The sequence below is a fragment of the Tachysurus vachellii genome, chromosome 18 (genome assembly GCF_030014155.1).
Source record: "Tachysurus vachellii isolate PV-2020 chromosome 18, HZAU_Pvac_v1, whole genome shotgun sequence".
In the NCBI taxonomy this organism is placed as follows: domain Eukaryota; kingdom Metazoa; phylum Chordata; class Actinopteri; order Siluriformes; family Bagridae; genus Tachysurus; species Tachysurus vachellii.
Genome location: NC_083477.1, coordinates 117,501 through 132,500, shown reverse-complemented (window position 1 = coordinate 132,500; position 15,000 = coordinate 117,501). Strand labels below are relative to the sequence as shown.

General features: G+C 44.5%; 2 protein-coding genes across 5 annotated transcripts in view; both read left to right on the top strand.

Moving 5' to 3' along the window:
• brsk1b (BR serine/threonine kinase 1b) overlaps nucleotides 1-14,352 on the top strand; it is a 29,589-nt gene extending 15,237 nt beyond the window's left edge. Inside the window, exons 12-20 of one of the 4 annotated variants that reach the window (XR_009649936.1) lie at nucleotides 454-604; nucleotides 1,171-1,231; nucleotides 1,623-2,220; nucleotides 2,662-2,710; nucleotides 5,344-5,467; nucleotides 6,175-6,376; nucleotides 6,466-6,555; nucleotides 10,943-12,291; nucleotides 12,532-14,352. Coding sequence is in view for 1 of the 4 variants with exons in the window: in XM_060892944.1 (XP_060748927.1) it covers nucleotides 454-604; nucleotides 1,171-1,231; nucleotides 1,623-2,220; nucleotides 2,662-2,710; nucleotides 5,344-5,467; nucleotides 6,175-6,376; nucleotides 6,466-6,555; nucleotides 10,943-11,151 (1,484 nt within the window). In the remaining 3 variants the exon portion in view is untranslated. The other 3 variants (XR_009649935.1, XR_009649937.1, XM_060892944.1) reach the window with 3 other exon arrangements.
• Nucleotides 14,353-14,665: 313 nt separating this feature from the next.
• cpt1a2b (carnitine palmitoyltransferase 1A2b) overlaps nucleotides 14,666-15,000 on the top strand; it is a 23,678-nt gene continuing 23,343 nt past the window's right edge. The window contains exon 1 of the mRNA XM_060892027.1: nucleotides 14,666-14,794. The gene's annotated coding sequence lies outside the window, so the exon portion shown is untranslated. The remainder of the gene's footprint in view (nucleotides 14,795-15,000) is intronic.

Here is a 15,000-nt window from a genome sequence, read left to right as displayed (position 1 = left end):
AGACCCATGAGCTGTGAGACAGTGGTTACAGGAGCAGGGCGTGTGACTGGTGTTACAAGATTAACTGGTTTTTAACAGAGTCTTAGCTTATGATAACTCTGTGCTGTTCAGGTTGTAAAGCAAAGATTATTTCTATGATGTTTTACAAAGTGATCTGATGGTTTAAGTAAATAGAGGTTAAGGTTTATGGCCCATTTTACATTATAACTTGAGCATTTTGAGTAAGGTTTGTAAACCACTGCTTGTTCCAGACATACAAAGTCTTTTCTAGATAAACTCTTGGGATGTGCAGAGTGACAGTTTTTATTCACATTATAGATCCTTACAGATCCTTTAGTATTTATTCCAGGTTTCTCTCTGACACACTAATTCTGCACTAAGGTGTAATAGAAGTGTTCATATGATGTGTTTTATCTGAAATAGACGTGTGACGTGTGTATTTGGTGTGTTCAGATCCTCCTCGGAAACGTGTGGACTCTCCCATGCTGACCCGTCACGGTCGCTGCCGGCCCGAGAGGAAGAGTCTGGAGGTGCTGAGTGTGACTGATCAGGGCTCCCCGACGCCACCTCGCAGAGCCCTTGACACCTCCGCACACAGCCAGAGGTCAAAACTATACAATATTATTCAGGCTTGATGGATCTGTGATGGCCATCTCAAATGTTCTGTGTGGTTTATAGGGAACAGTGAGTAGGGAATAGGGGACTAGAGCGTAGGGAACGGGGCATTGTAAATATAGAGTAGTAAAGTGTATGATGTGTGTAAAGAAGACATTAGATTATTGATTAGAAGGTTTGGGACGTTCAACTGCCACCTCTGGGCCCTTGAGCAATGCCCTTAAACCTTAAATGCTTAGGATAAATATGCTATAAGTATGGATTATAGAGTACAGCGTATAGAGTACAGATCTGCTCTCTCACACACAAACACAGTAAAAAGTGGTGTGTGTGTGTGTGTGTGTGAGACAAATTAGAGCTGTGAGTTTCTACACAACAGAAAGACAGTGCTGCTGTAACATTAACTGAACAAACACTTTTTGGAGTTCTTCCAAAACATAAGCCACCTCATTAACACATTATTTCTGAACTTCAGTGATGAACAATGAAAGGGTTAGAAAAGTGTTCAGCTGTATCTGCTGTGCATGACTGAGTGTTTCCCCTGTGTGTGGTCAGATCTCGCTCAGTGAGTGGAGCGTCCACCGGTCTGTCCTCCAGCCCCCTGAGTAGCCCGAGAGTAAGTTCTGACTCACTCTTCATTCATTCTGTGTGGAATCAAGTGAACGTAGTTGGTGTGTTTTATTAGTGTTCACCTACTTCACACTGTTCCATTCTGAATCATGAGTCATAGCATGGACCTGACACACACACACACACACACACACACACACTGCACAGTTTATTCATTAACCTTCAGTAACAAACATTAACAAGTTCCTGTGAAACATTCTCCTCCTGTTGAACTGTGTGTCATATCTCTGACTTGTTTCCACACCCAGTGTAACTCTGTTCTTGCTAATCATGAGCACTAGCTCTCATTAACTCTCATCCTCATTCCTGTTCTCTTCACCTCTCCATTCTTCTGTCCTTTTCCATCCCTCTGTCCACTTTCTCTCCCCCCTTGTCAGAGTCCAGTTTTCACCTTCAGCCAATCTGAGGTTGCCTCTGCCACCGCCACCCAAGCCAAAGATCCCAAAGTGGGAAGCAGCCCCGCCCATCGGGCAGCCCAGCGCGTGCCTGACCAAAAAACACAGACGCTTCCATCCAAGGCCGCAACCGAGAGACCACATCTGCAGTCTATGAAGTCTCTTCCCCTGCAGACACCACCCTCCCCCTCACCGTCTCCACTGCTCTCCCCCATCCCTCGTTTCTTCTTCTTCCCCGCTCCCTCCGTCCTGAAGTCTGTCACTAAGTCCATCTATCCTAACTCTACCCATGTGTCGCAGGTTACGCCCCAGGATTCCCCGCTTCCCACCCCCCTTGGAACCCCCCAGCATCCCCCTCCTACCCCACCGTCCTCCTCCTCTTCCTCTTCCTCCTCGCGGGCTGAAGGGGGTGGGGCTGGCAGCAGTGCAGGGGGTGGCTCCCTCACCCTCACTCCCCCCTCCAGCCCCGGTGCAGGTGGTGGAATGGCTGCTAGCAGCTCCGCCCACTGGAGAAGTCGTCTAAACTCGTTCAAGAACAACCTGCTGGGCTCACCACGCTTCCATCGCCGCAAGCTGCAGGGTGAGATGCCACACGCTGTGGGAGAAGAATTTATTAACACTTATTACCGACAGTCAACTGCCCTCTTTCCTGCTCACACAAAATATTTTTAACAGCACAGTTTTATTTATGTTCCCTATTTATATAAAGGCTTGGATCCAAATAACAACCCTGTCCAGGGTCCCGTGTTCACCGCGAAACGTAAATCTGACAGTTAATAAAATACAGAATAGTTGTATGTCTGTGTGCTCAGATGAGTCCAGAGGAACTGATTAAAGAGAGCAAGCCTAACCACAGCTCTGGTGTTTCTCCTGACCCTGCTCCTGTTTGTAGTCACATCGCTCCTAACTAGATTATAGTTGTCAGCATAAGTTATAAATTTCTAAATGATACATACAGATATTATGCAGCGTCCTTAATTGACCAGGTTCTGGGAATGCTAACTTCTTTTTGTTATTTTAGTTCCTACATCAGAAGACATGTCCAGCCTCACGCCCGAGTCAAGCCCAGAGTGAGTAATGAGCATGCATGAGATGATTGGGTTCTTTAATTTATAGACATGTTACATACACTGTAAATCAAAAATAAATAAATAAATTATATATATATAAGTTTGTGAACCCCTTTAGAATTTTCTAAATATGACCCAAAACTTCATCAGATTCAGGAAGTCCAAAAAGCAAATAAATATATTATACTTAGTCGGTTTTTTTTCAGGAACATGTTCCAATATTATATATCTGTGAGAGGCAAAAGTATGTGAACCTCTAGGATTGGTATTTAATTTCAAGGTCAAATTAATCCATCTGATTTCAGTCAATGAGACAACAATCAGGTCTCCATGAGGGTCCTGTTTTATAAGAGATCCTATCCTGAGATATAATAAAGTATGATGTTCATGACACGTGTTTGTGGAAGGGGAGATTAAAAACAGTGGAGATTACTGAGGACTTCAATTAAAGAGTTAGTGTTACAACATCATCTCTTAAGAGTTTGGCCTACAAAATTCTATAATCAGACAGATTCTGTATAAATGGAGGAAATTTAAGACCATCGGTACGTCCCCAGAAGTGTTCAACCAACAAAGATCACTCCAAAAGTAAGACATGTAACAGCTTGTTGGGTCAGAAAAGAATACAGGGGAACTTCTAATCAAGTAAAACTTTGTATTAAAATGAGAAGCATTATTTTTGTAGAAAGAAAAATACTAAATTCCAGCATAAGAACCTTATACATTTACAGCATGTGACACTCTCTTATACAGAGCGACGTACAAAAGTGGCTTTAAGTCTCTATCACTGGATACATTAACTCTGGTTCACTAGGTTACAGACTTAAGATACCATGAGTCTAAATCACTGCTCAAAGGTTTTATTTGTTTGTTTGTTTGTTTGTTTGTTTGTTTATTAAATATACACACATACAACAAACAGGGGAGAAAGTGCTAGTCGATGTGTTTCATGAATAAGTAGGTCTACAACCGTCGTTTGAAGACAGTCAGTGACTCAGCTGTCTGGACCTCTAGGGGAAGTTCATCCCACCACCTCGGTGTAGAACAGAGAAGAGTCTTGTAGTAAACCTCCCTCTTACCCTGAGAGATGGTGGGACCAGTGGAGCAGTGCTGTAGATCTGAGGGTGTGAGGTGCAGTGTGAGGAGTGATGAGGGCTTTGAGGTGATGGTCCATTTTTGGCTTTGTAGGCAAGAATCAGTGTTTTGAATCTGATGTGTTCAGCTACAGGAGCCAGTGGAGGAACACAGCACTGAGGTGGTGTGGAGAACTTAGGCAGGTTGAAGACAAGTCACACAGCTGCATTATGGATCATTTACAGAAGATGAATTGTGTTCATATGTAGACCTGATAGAGAGAGCTGCAGTAGTCCAGTGTTGAGTGGACAAGAGACTGAACAAGTACCTGAGCAGCCTGTGTGGGGAAAAATGACAGAATCCTTCTGATGTTGTAGAGAAGAAACCGACATGAGCAAGTCACATTAGCAACATGAGAGGAAAAGGACAGTTGATCGTCCATAGTTACCCCAAGGTTGTGAGCTGGGTAGGTCAGATCATTATGCAAAGATATTGTAAGATAGTATCCTGGGGATGAATCACCTGATGATCAGCAGTTGATATGTCAACACTGATATTTCTGCCAGACATGCTGAGATCCAGACAGAAGCTGTGCTGTCTGAGGGTGGGAAAGAGAAGATAAGTTGTGTATCATCAGCATAGCAGTGGTAAGAGAACCTGTGTGAGGAAATAACTTCACTAAGAGAGTGAGTATACAGAGAGACAAGGAGAGGACCGAGTACTGAGCCCTGTGGGACACCAGTGGAGAGTCTGTGTGCAGACGTTGTCACTCCCCTCCATGTTACCTGATAGGTAGGAAGCAAACCATTGGACAGGAGAGTCTTGTGGTTGACTGTATCAAACGCTACTGAAAGGTCTAGGAGGATGAGGACAGATGAAGCTTGGCTGATCTAGCAGCATGTAGTTTCTCAGAGACATCCAAAAGGACTGTTTTGTCCGAGGGCTTATACCTTATACCAACATGGTTGGAGGTAGTATCATGCTTTGGGCCTGTATTGTTGTATCTGGACCAAGAGCTTGCCATCATTGATGGAACATTAAATTCAGAATTCTACCAGTGAATTCTAAAAGAAAATATCAGGACATCTGTCCATGAACTGAATCTCAAGAAAAAATGGGTCATACACCAAGACAATGGGCACAAGTTTGTGTATCAAAGAATGATTAAAGAGGAACAAAGATAATGTTTTAGAATCAAGTCAATGTTCTGACTTAAACCCAAAGGACCTGAAGCAAGCAATTCATGTGAGGACACTAAAGTAAATCCCAGTTTTGAATATGTTCTGTACTAAGGAATGGAATAAAATTCTTCCAAGACATTGTGGAACGTTACTTACAGTTATTGAGTCACAACAGATACTGAAAATAAAGGTTCACATACTTTTGCAACTCACAGATCTGTAATATTAGATTTTTTTTTTATTTTTTTTTTATAATTTTCAATAATTCCTTGATTGCATTCACTTTGTTTGGCATATTTATGCAGAAATATAGGATTTTTTAATAGCAACACTGTGTGTGTGTTTGTGTGTGATAACTCAGTCCTCTGTCCTTTATAGGTTGGCTAAGAAGTCTTGGTTTGGGAACTTCATCAGTCTGGAGAAAGAGGAGCAGATTTTTGTTGTGATTCAAGACAAACCTCTGAGCTCCATCAAAGCTGACATTGTCCACGCCTTCCTATCAGTAAGTGCTCCATCTTTTCCTTTTTCTGTTTTATTTTTCTTGTGTGGGATTATAAATCATTACAAACACCAGAGAGTGGGGCTATAAATTATAATAAACAATGACGGTAGAATTATAAATCATTCTTAACACTGAGCATGCCATTATAAATCATTACAGACACAAAAGAGTGGGATTATAAATCATTATAAACACTGACAGTGGGATTATAAATCATTATAAACACTGACAGTGGGATTATAAATCATTATAAACACTGACAGTGGGATTATAAATCATTATAAACACTGACAGTGGGATTATAAATCATTATAAACACTGACAGTGGGATTATAAATCATTATAAACACTGACAGTGGGATTATAAATCATTATAAACACTGACAGTGGGATTATAAATCATTATAAACACTGACAGTGGAATTATAAATCATTATAAACACTGACAGTGGAATTATAAATCATTATAAACACTGAGAGTGAGATTGAATACAGTCATGGAAAGGGCAGTGATTTTTTTAAGATTGAATGACTCCCCATTTTATTATATTTTTCTTCTTCCCATCACTTCCCCTATCTCATGCCATCTCTGGGATTCTCTTCTCTTCTCTTTTTTTTCTTGTCTCTTTTCCCACTCCATCCATTTCCTTACTTTCTGTCCCTTTGCTGTGTGGGTTTTCAGTATAACGTCTGTCTCTGTCCCTCAGATCCCGTCGCTGAGCCACAGTGTAATCTCCCAGACCAGTTTCCGTGCAGAATACAAAACCTCCGGCAGCTCCTCCGTCTTCCAAAAGCCCATTAAATTCCAGGTGGACATCGCCTTCTCCGAGGCAGAACGGGAACGAGAGCGAGAGAGAGAGGGAAAAAGGGAGACTGGAATCTATAGTGTCACCTTTACCCTCATCTCAGGTTTGATGATCAGTGATCTGAACTGTGTTTGTTTTAAGTAGTGTACTTAGTTCTCATCATGATGTCTGTGGTGTGTTTCTGTTCTTCAGGTCCTAGTCGCAGGTTTAAGAGAGTGGTGGAGACGATTCAGGCTCAGCTGCTCAGTACTCATGACCAGCCCTCTGTACAGGCACTTGCTGGTGAGAGAACCACTGTATACACAGGAATTTAACTGTGTCTGCACACACTCGACTGCGTCTTTACACACTCCACTGTGTCTGCACACACTCCACTGCGTCTGCACACACTCGACTGCGTCTTTACACACTCCACTGCGTCTGCACACACTCGACTGCGTCTTTACACACTCGACTGCGTCTGCACACACTTGAATGGGTCTGCACACACTCGACTGCGTCTTTACACACTCGACTGCGTCTTTACACACTCCACTGCGTCTTTACACACTCGACTGCGTCTGCACACACTCGACTGCGTCTTTACACACTCGACTGCGTCTTTACACACTCCACTGCGTCTTTACACACTCGACTGCGTCTGCACACACTCGACTGCGTCTGCACACACTCGACTGTGTCTTTACACACTCCACTGCGTCTTTACACACTCCACTGCTTCTTTACACACTCCACTGCGTCTGCACACACTCGACTGCGTCTGCACACAATCGACTGCGTCTTTACACACTCCACTGTGTCTGCACACACTCCACTGCGTCTGCACACACTCGACTGCGTCTTTACACACTCCACTGCGTCTGCACACACTCGACTGCGTCTTTACACACTCCACTGTGTCTGCACACACTCCACTGCGTCTGCACACACTCGACTGCGTCTTTACACACTCCACTGCGTCTGCACACACTCAACTGCGTCTTTACACACTTGACTGCGTCTGCACACACTTGAATGGGTCTGCACACACTCGACTGCGTCTTTACACACTCGACTGCGTCTTTACACACTCGACTGCGTCTGCACACACTCGACTGCGTCTGCACACACTCCACTGCGTCTTTACACACTCGACTGCTTCTTTACACACTCCACTGCGTCTGCACACACTCGACTGCGTCTGCACACAATCGACTGCGTCTTTACACACTCCACTGCGTCTGCACACACTCGACTGCGTCTGCACACAATCGACTGCGTCTTTACACACTCCACTGCGTCTTTACACACTCCACTGCGTCTTTACACACTCGACTGCATCTTTACACACTCGACTGCGTCTTTACACACTCAACTGCGTCTTTACACACTCCACTGCGGCGCTTTACACACTCCACTGCGTCTGCACACACTCCACTGCGTCTGCACACACTCGACTGCATCTTTACACACTCGACTGCGTCTTTACACACTCGACTGCGTCTTTACACACGCCACTGCGTCTTTACACACTCGACTGCGTCTGCACACACTTGAATGGGTCTGCACACACTCGACTGCGTCTTTACACACTCGACTGCGTCTGCACACACTCCACTGCGTCTTTACACACTCCACTGCGTCTTTACACACTCCACTGCGTCTTTACACACACACTCGACTGCGTCTGCACACACTCGACTGTGTCTTTACACACTCCACTGTGTCTTTACACACTCCACTGCGTCTTTACACACTCCACTGCGTCTTTACACACTCCACTGCTTCTTTACACACTCCACTGCGTCTGCACACACTCAACTGCGTCTGCACACAATCGACTGAGTCTTTACACACTCCACTGCGTCTTTACACACTCCACTGCGTCTTTACACACTCCACTGCGTCTTTACACACTCCACTGCTTCTTTACACACTCCACTGCGTCTTTACACACTCCACTGCGTCTGCACACAATCGACTGCGTCTTTACACACTCCACTGCGTCTTTACACACTCCACTGCGTCTTTACACACTCGACTGCGTCTTTACACACTCCACTGCGTCTTTACACACTCCACTGCGTCTTTACACACTCCACTGCGTCTTTACACACTCCACTGCGTCTTTACACACTCGACTGCGTCTTTACACACTCCACTGCGTCTTTACACACTCCACTGCGTCTTTACACACTCCACTGCGGCGCTTTACACACTCCACTGCGTCTGCACACACTCCACTGCATCTTTACACACTTGACTGTGTCTTTACACACTCGACTGCGTCTGTACACACTCGACTGCGTCTGTACACACTCGACTGCGTCTGCACACACTCGACTGCGTCTGTACACACTCGACTGCGTCTGCACACACTCGACTGCGTCTGTACACACTCGACTGCGTCTGTACACACTCGACTGCGTCTGCACACACTCGACTGCGTCTGTACACACCCGACTGCGTCTGCACACACTCGACTGCGTCTGCACACACTTGAATGGGTCTGCACACACTCGACTGCGTCTTTACACACTCAACTGCATCTTTACACACTCCACTGTGTCTTTACACACTCCACTGCGTCTTTACACACTCCACTGCGTCTTTACACACTCCACTGCATCTTTACACACTCGACTGCGGCTTTACACACTGGACTGCGTCTTTACACACTCCACTGCGTCTGCACACACTCCACTGCGTCTTTACACACTCCACTGCGTCTGCACACACTCGACTGCGTCTGCACACACTCGACTGCGTCTGCACACACTGGAATGGGTCTGCACACACTCCACTGTGTCTGCACACGCTCGACTGCATCTGCACACACTCGACTGCGTCTGCACACACTGGACTGCGTCTGCACACACTGGACTGCGTCTGCACACACTTGAATGGGTCTGCACACACTTGAATGGGTCTTCACACTCTCCTGCGTCTTTACACACTCCACTGCTTCTTTACACACTCCACTGCGTCTGCACACAATCGACTGCGTCTTTACACACTCCACTGCGTCTTTACACACTCCACTGCGTCTTTACACACTCCACTGCGTCTTTACACACTCCACTGCGTCTTTACACACTCCACTGCGTCTTTACACACTCCACTGCGTCTTTACACACTCCACTGCGTCTTTACACACTCCACTGCGGCGCTTTACACACTCCACTGCGTCTGCACACACTCCACTGCATCTTTACACACTTGACTGTGTCTTTACACACTCGACTGCGTCTGTACACACTCGATTGCGTCTGTACACACTCGACTGCGTCTGCACACACTCGACTGCGTCTGTACACACTCGACTGCGTCTGCACACACTCGACTGCGTCTGTACACACTCGACTGCGTCTGTACACACTCGACTGCGTCTGCACACACTCGACTGCGTCTGTACACACTCGACTGCGTCTGTACACACTCGACTGCGTCTGCACACACTCGACTGCGTCTGTACACACCCGACTGCGTCTGCACACACTCGACTGCGTCTGCACACACTTGAATGGGTCTGCACACACTCGACTGCGTCTTTACACACTCAACTGCATCTTTACACACTCCACTGTGTCTTTACACACTCCACTGCGTCTTTACACACTCCACTGCGTCTTTACACACTCCACTGCATCTTTACACACTCGACTGCGGCTTTACACACTGGACTGCGTCTTTACACACTCCACTGCGTCTGCACACACTCCACTGCGTCTTTACACACTCCACTGCGTCTGCACACACTCGACTGCGTCTGCACACACTCGACTGCGTCTGCACACACTGGAATGGGTCTGCACACACTCCACTGTGTCTGCACACGCTCGACTGCATCTGCACACACTCGACTGCGTCTGCACACACTGGACTGCGTCTGCACACACTGGACTGCGTCTGCACACACTTGAATGGGTCTGCACACACTTGAATGGGTCTGCACACACTCCACTGCGTCTTTACACACTCCACTGCGTCTTTACACACTCCACTGCGTCTTTACACACTCAACTGCTTCTTTACACACTCGACTGCGTCTTTACACACTCGACTGCGTCTGTACACACTTGACTGCGTCTGCACACACTCGACTGCGTCTGCACACACTTGAATGGGTCTGCACACACTCGACTGCGTCTTTACACACTCCACTGCGTCTTTACACACTCCACTGCGTCTTTACACACTCCACTGCGTCTTTACACACTCCACTGCGTCTTTACACACTCCACTGTGTCTTTACACACTCGACTGCTTCTTTACACACTCCACTGCGTCTGCACACACTCGACTGCGTCTGCACACACTCGACTGCGTCTGCACACACTTGAATGGGTCTGGGTCTACTCATCTAATTTTAACAAAGCTGTGTAAAATCTCTTCATTTTTTTTTTTTATGAAACCCACACATGAAGTTCTAATGCTAGCTGTGATTTTATGAAAGTTATATTATCTTATTATTATTACTATTATATTATCAAAATATCATCAGTATATTATCAGTAAATCATATTGTTTTCAGTAAATACTTCATTATTTTAATAGTCAGACAGATTTTATTTGCATTTGGCCACGCCCACCTCAGTGTTAATCATGTTATTGTCTTTCATTACTTTTCTGATTATTTATTGTCATTTAGATTTAGCTGAACAAAGTCTTGGGTGTTTGTCCTTAACAGATGAGAAGAATGGGATCTCCTCTCCTTCACCTGGCACTCCCACTCACCAGAACTCACGTCGCTCTGAAGGGGGCGGAGAACGTTGTGAGAGGGCGGAGCGTACAGATATTGCAGGTACAGGTGGCAGTGGTAGCGTCATCCAACGCAAAGGCTCAGGAAAGGACAAGACACGCCTCCTGTCGTCCAACGGAACCCAGTCCCAGCCTTGAGAGAACTCTCTAGACACACTCGTATGGAGCGTTGAATCTGCCCCAACACACAAACCCCTCCCCTTCACTTGCCCAAAAAGTCCCACAACCCCCCAGTCACAGACCCCACCTCATGGGTTAACCTGCAGCTCCAATGCAGCTGGGAGAAAACTAGGAGCATATTGAAGTGGAAATGCTCTTACTCACCGACACTGCGAATCACCTGCAAACATCATAAGCTCTCACAGAGCCTGAACTTTGATGTCACTCACATGAAGGATCTTCAGATTCAAACAGACTTGAAGTAAACGTTTAATAATTAAAACTGAACCTCTGAAGGCTAAGCTACATATACAAGTTGCTGATCATCTGGATGGAGGTGGGAAAGGTGGGATTGTCTCCATTTCATCATCATGTCATCATCACTATCATCACAGAAAACTCCTTTTTCAAACTCAAAGAAATGCCACTAATATAAACTGCCTTTCTGAAGACACCTTATTAATGACAATGATCCAGAATAAGATGGGAGAACATGGTCTGAGAACACGGTCTGAGAACATGGGCTGAGAACACGGTCTGAGAACACGGTCTGAGAACATGGGCTGAGAACATGGGCTGAGAACACGGTCTGAGAACATGGGCTGAGAACACGGTCTGAGAACATGGGCTGAGAACATGGGCTGAGAACATGGTCTGAGAACACGGTCTGAGAACATGGGCTGAGAACATGGGCTGAGAACACGGTCTGAGAACATAGGCTGAGAACACGGTCTGAGAACATGGTCTGAGAACACGGTCTGAGAACATGGTCTGAGAACATGGTGGACCTCGAAGTGTCATGTTGAGGGACATTTCTGTATGAGCAGAAGAGAAAAAAGATGATGAAAGTGAAATGATGGCTTTGTGTAGAGAACTGATGACACAAGTAGAGGATTTGCTCTGTGAAAACAACTTGATCCCCAACTCAGCCTCTGAGAACGAGCACGCTTTTAATCTGATATTTAATTTAGTTTCATGATATTTAAATGTCCTTTAATCCGTCCAGAATCAGGACGAGGAGACAAGAAGCTCTAAAAGACTGAATTCTGTGACCTTCAGAATGAACAAATCCAACCAAGTGAATGTCAAAGATCAACAAACACACAAGCTACTTTAAAAGTAATTATTTACTTTAAGATGTAAGCACATTTATTTATTTATTTATTTATTTATTTATTTATTTATTTATTTGCTGTCGAGTTGGCAGCCATCTCACAGGTAAACAAATAAAGCACAGCAGATGGGACATTTTCACATTCACTTTGTTTCTAAACATTAAAATGATGCTGCAACACTTTTATCTTTATCTTTATTTTAGTTCTGTTTGTGTTTCTGTTCTTTTCACTTTATTTATTTAAGGAAAAATACAAAACAACAAAGATGACAAGTGAAGAAGAGAACAAAAAAGACTTGGAGAAGAAATTCACACCTCATGTTTGTGGCAGTAAAAATGTGGTGAAATCATAAAGAAATAAAAAGGTTATAAACTAAACTGACTCTCGGTGAGAAAGAAGAGGAGAAAAAGGAAACGAGGAGACGCGAAGATCTGCCTTCAGCATCAGTAAGAATGTTAACCACTAACTCCCAAAGACAGACAAATCTCATGTACTGAATGTGAGCAGTATTCACACACACACACACACACACACACGCACACACACACACACACACTCTCTCTCTCTCTCTCTCTCTTTAAGCCCCTCCCCTCTGATAGGGACACTGTCCAGTTCCTCTTTGCTCCTGTGTTTAACTCCAATTATAAGGTGATGAATAAAATATCTTCACCTTGAATCTGGACAAGCAGCAACACTGTTAAAGCTTCAGTCCTGAGGCCATGTTCAGTGGAATAAAAAGGTTCAGCGATGAAGTTATGAGGTATTTTAGGAGGAAAGATTTAAGCCTTCATTTGGAGAGAATAAAATCCTTTAAAACTACAGTATGACTGTAAATACAGAGTTTGTGTTTCAGAGGCAGAGGCAGATAACTTTAGGTTCCTCACATTGCTTTTATCATAAAAAAGAAAACTGATCCTTGCAGAAGGTCAGAACATTTAATGTCTTAAATTCTGCTCCACCTTTAGGCCAAAAGCCTGTTAGATTTAAACAGTGGCTCTGTAGCAGCATCACACAGTACAACACACCCAGGAGAGACTGGTGTGAAGAGCACAAAGTGGGTGTGGCTTCCTGCAGAGTGACGTGAGGAATAAAGCTGATGGAGCTGAGCTGCTGATGGACAGAGTGGAGTTGGAGTTAATGAGTTACTGAACACTCCAAATGCCTTAATCACAAGCTGAGCACGTGGAGCTGACTCTGACTCTCCCCACACACACACACACACACACACACACACACACACACACACACACACATGCTACTGCAACTGGCACAAATATTGCATCTGATCATGAAGAAATTATTTTGAGAGAGAGAGTGTAAGGTGAGAAGAGAGGCCATCATCATCATCATCATCATCATCATCATCATCATCATCATCATCTCTGACTGACCCTTTGCTGCCCTCATCGCACAACACTTCGTCTCCTCTCTCTCTCTCTCTGTCTCTCTCTCTCTCTCTCTCTCTCACTCACACACACACACACACACAGTTCTCACTTGTCTCCTTCACATGTGTATCATCATTTATATACCTCATGTATCTACTCTCTCTCTCACTATAATTCTTTTTACCTTTTAGATCATAATCCTACCTGCCTGTCCCCATATACTCCCACAAACTGCACACCCCCTCACCAACACACACCCCCCCCCCCACAAACCCCCATCCCCCCACACCCTCTCATCACCATTCACCCCTGCACTAATACCTTTCCTCATCCCCACACCCACATACCCTGATTCCCCAGGCCCCCTCATACCTCCCACCCCCCTCCACACTTTCCCTCACCCCCACACACCCTCTTTGTTCTTTATCCATACTATATTTATGATGATTATTGATTATCATGTCATTGTTATTGATTATATATGATAAGATTGTAAATCTGTACCCCCTACATGCTCCCCTACACACATCATTATACCCTCTACAGCCCCCCCACCCCCCGCCCCACCTCTCACAGCACAGTAGAAACCATGTATTCCAAATGATGATGGAAGTCTTTTATTTTGGTGGAAAACCATGAAGGATGAAAATAAAATGTCTGTATTATAATTCAAATAAAAAAGTGCACTATTATTATTGCCTGTGACAAATAAAGAACAATAAACATCATGGAGAAAAACTGGAACACTTTTCTGTCACCTCTTTGTCTTCTGGTTGTCAAGGGAGCATTAAAAAAATGTTTCTGAAATACACTCTGAAGTGGGTGTGTGGGGTAAGTGGGGAGATGATGGGAGGTAATAAAGGGATGCAATGTGGTCAATTCTACTGTTTATAAAGAATGCGACTTAGAATTAAGAAGTAGCCAATCAACGTGCAGGAAGAAAAGCAGGAATAAACCAATCACATCTGCGGAGGCGGGGTTTGTCGGAATGTAGGTGGGAAAATAAGTCCAAGGTGTTTTTATAGACACGCAGTAGAGCGAAAATACCTGCTTTAGATTTTAGGCGTAAAAACACCGAATAATTCGCACGTTGTTCTTCAGTCGGACTCAAACTTCCAGGTAAGAAGAAGATTTTAACCTCGATGCGTTTTGTAACTCGCTTCAATGTGATGTTTAAAAAATAGTTTTATGTTAAAGAAATAAACGAGTTTCTGGAGTAAAATAAATAAAAGAAATGAATTGAAGAAGTCAATAATGTGAGGAGAAAAGTCAGAATTTATAGGAAATCTTGTAAAAATTAACATTAAAAATTTACTCCCTGTTAA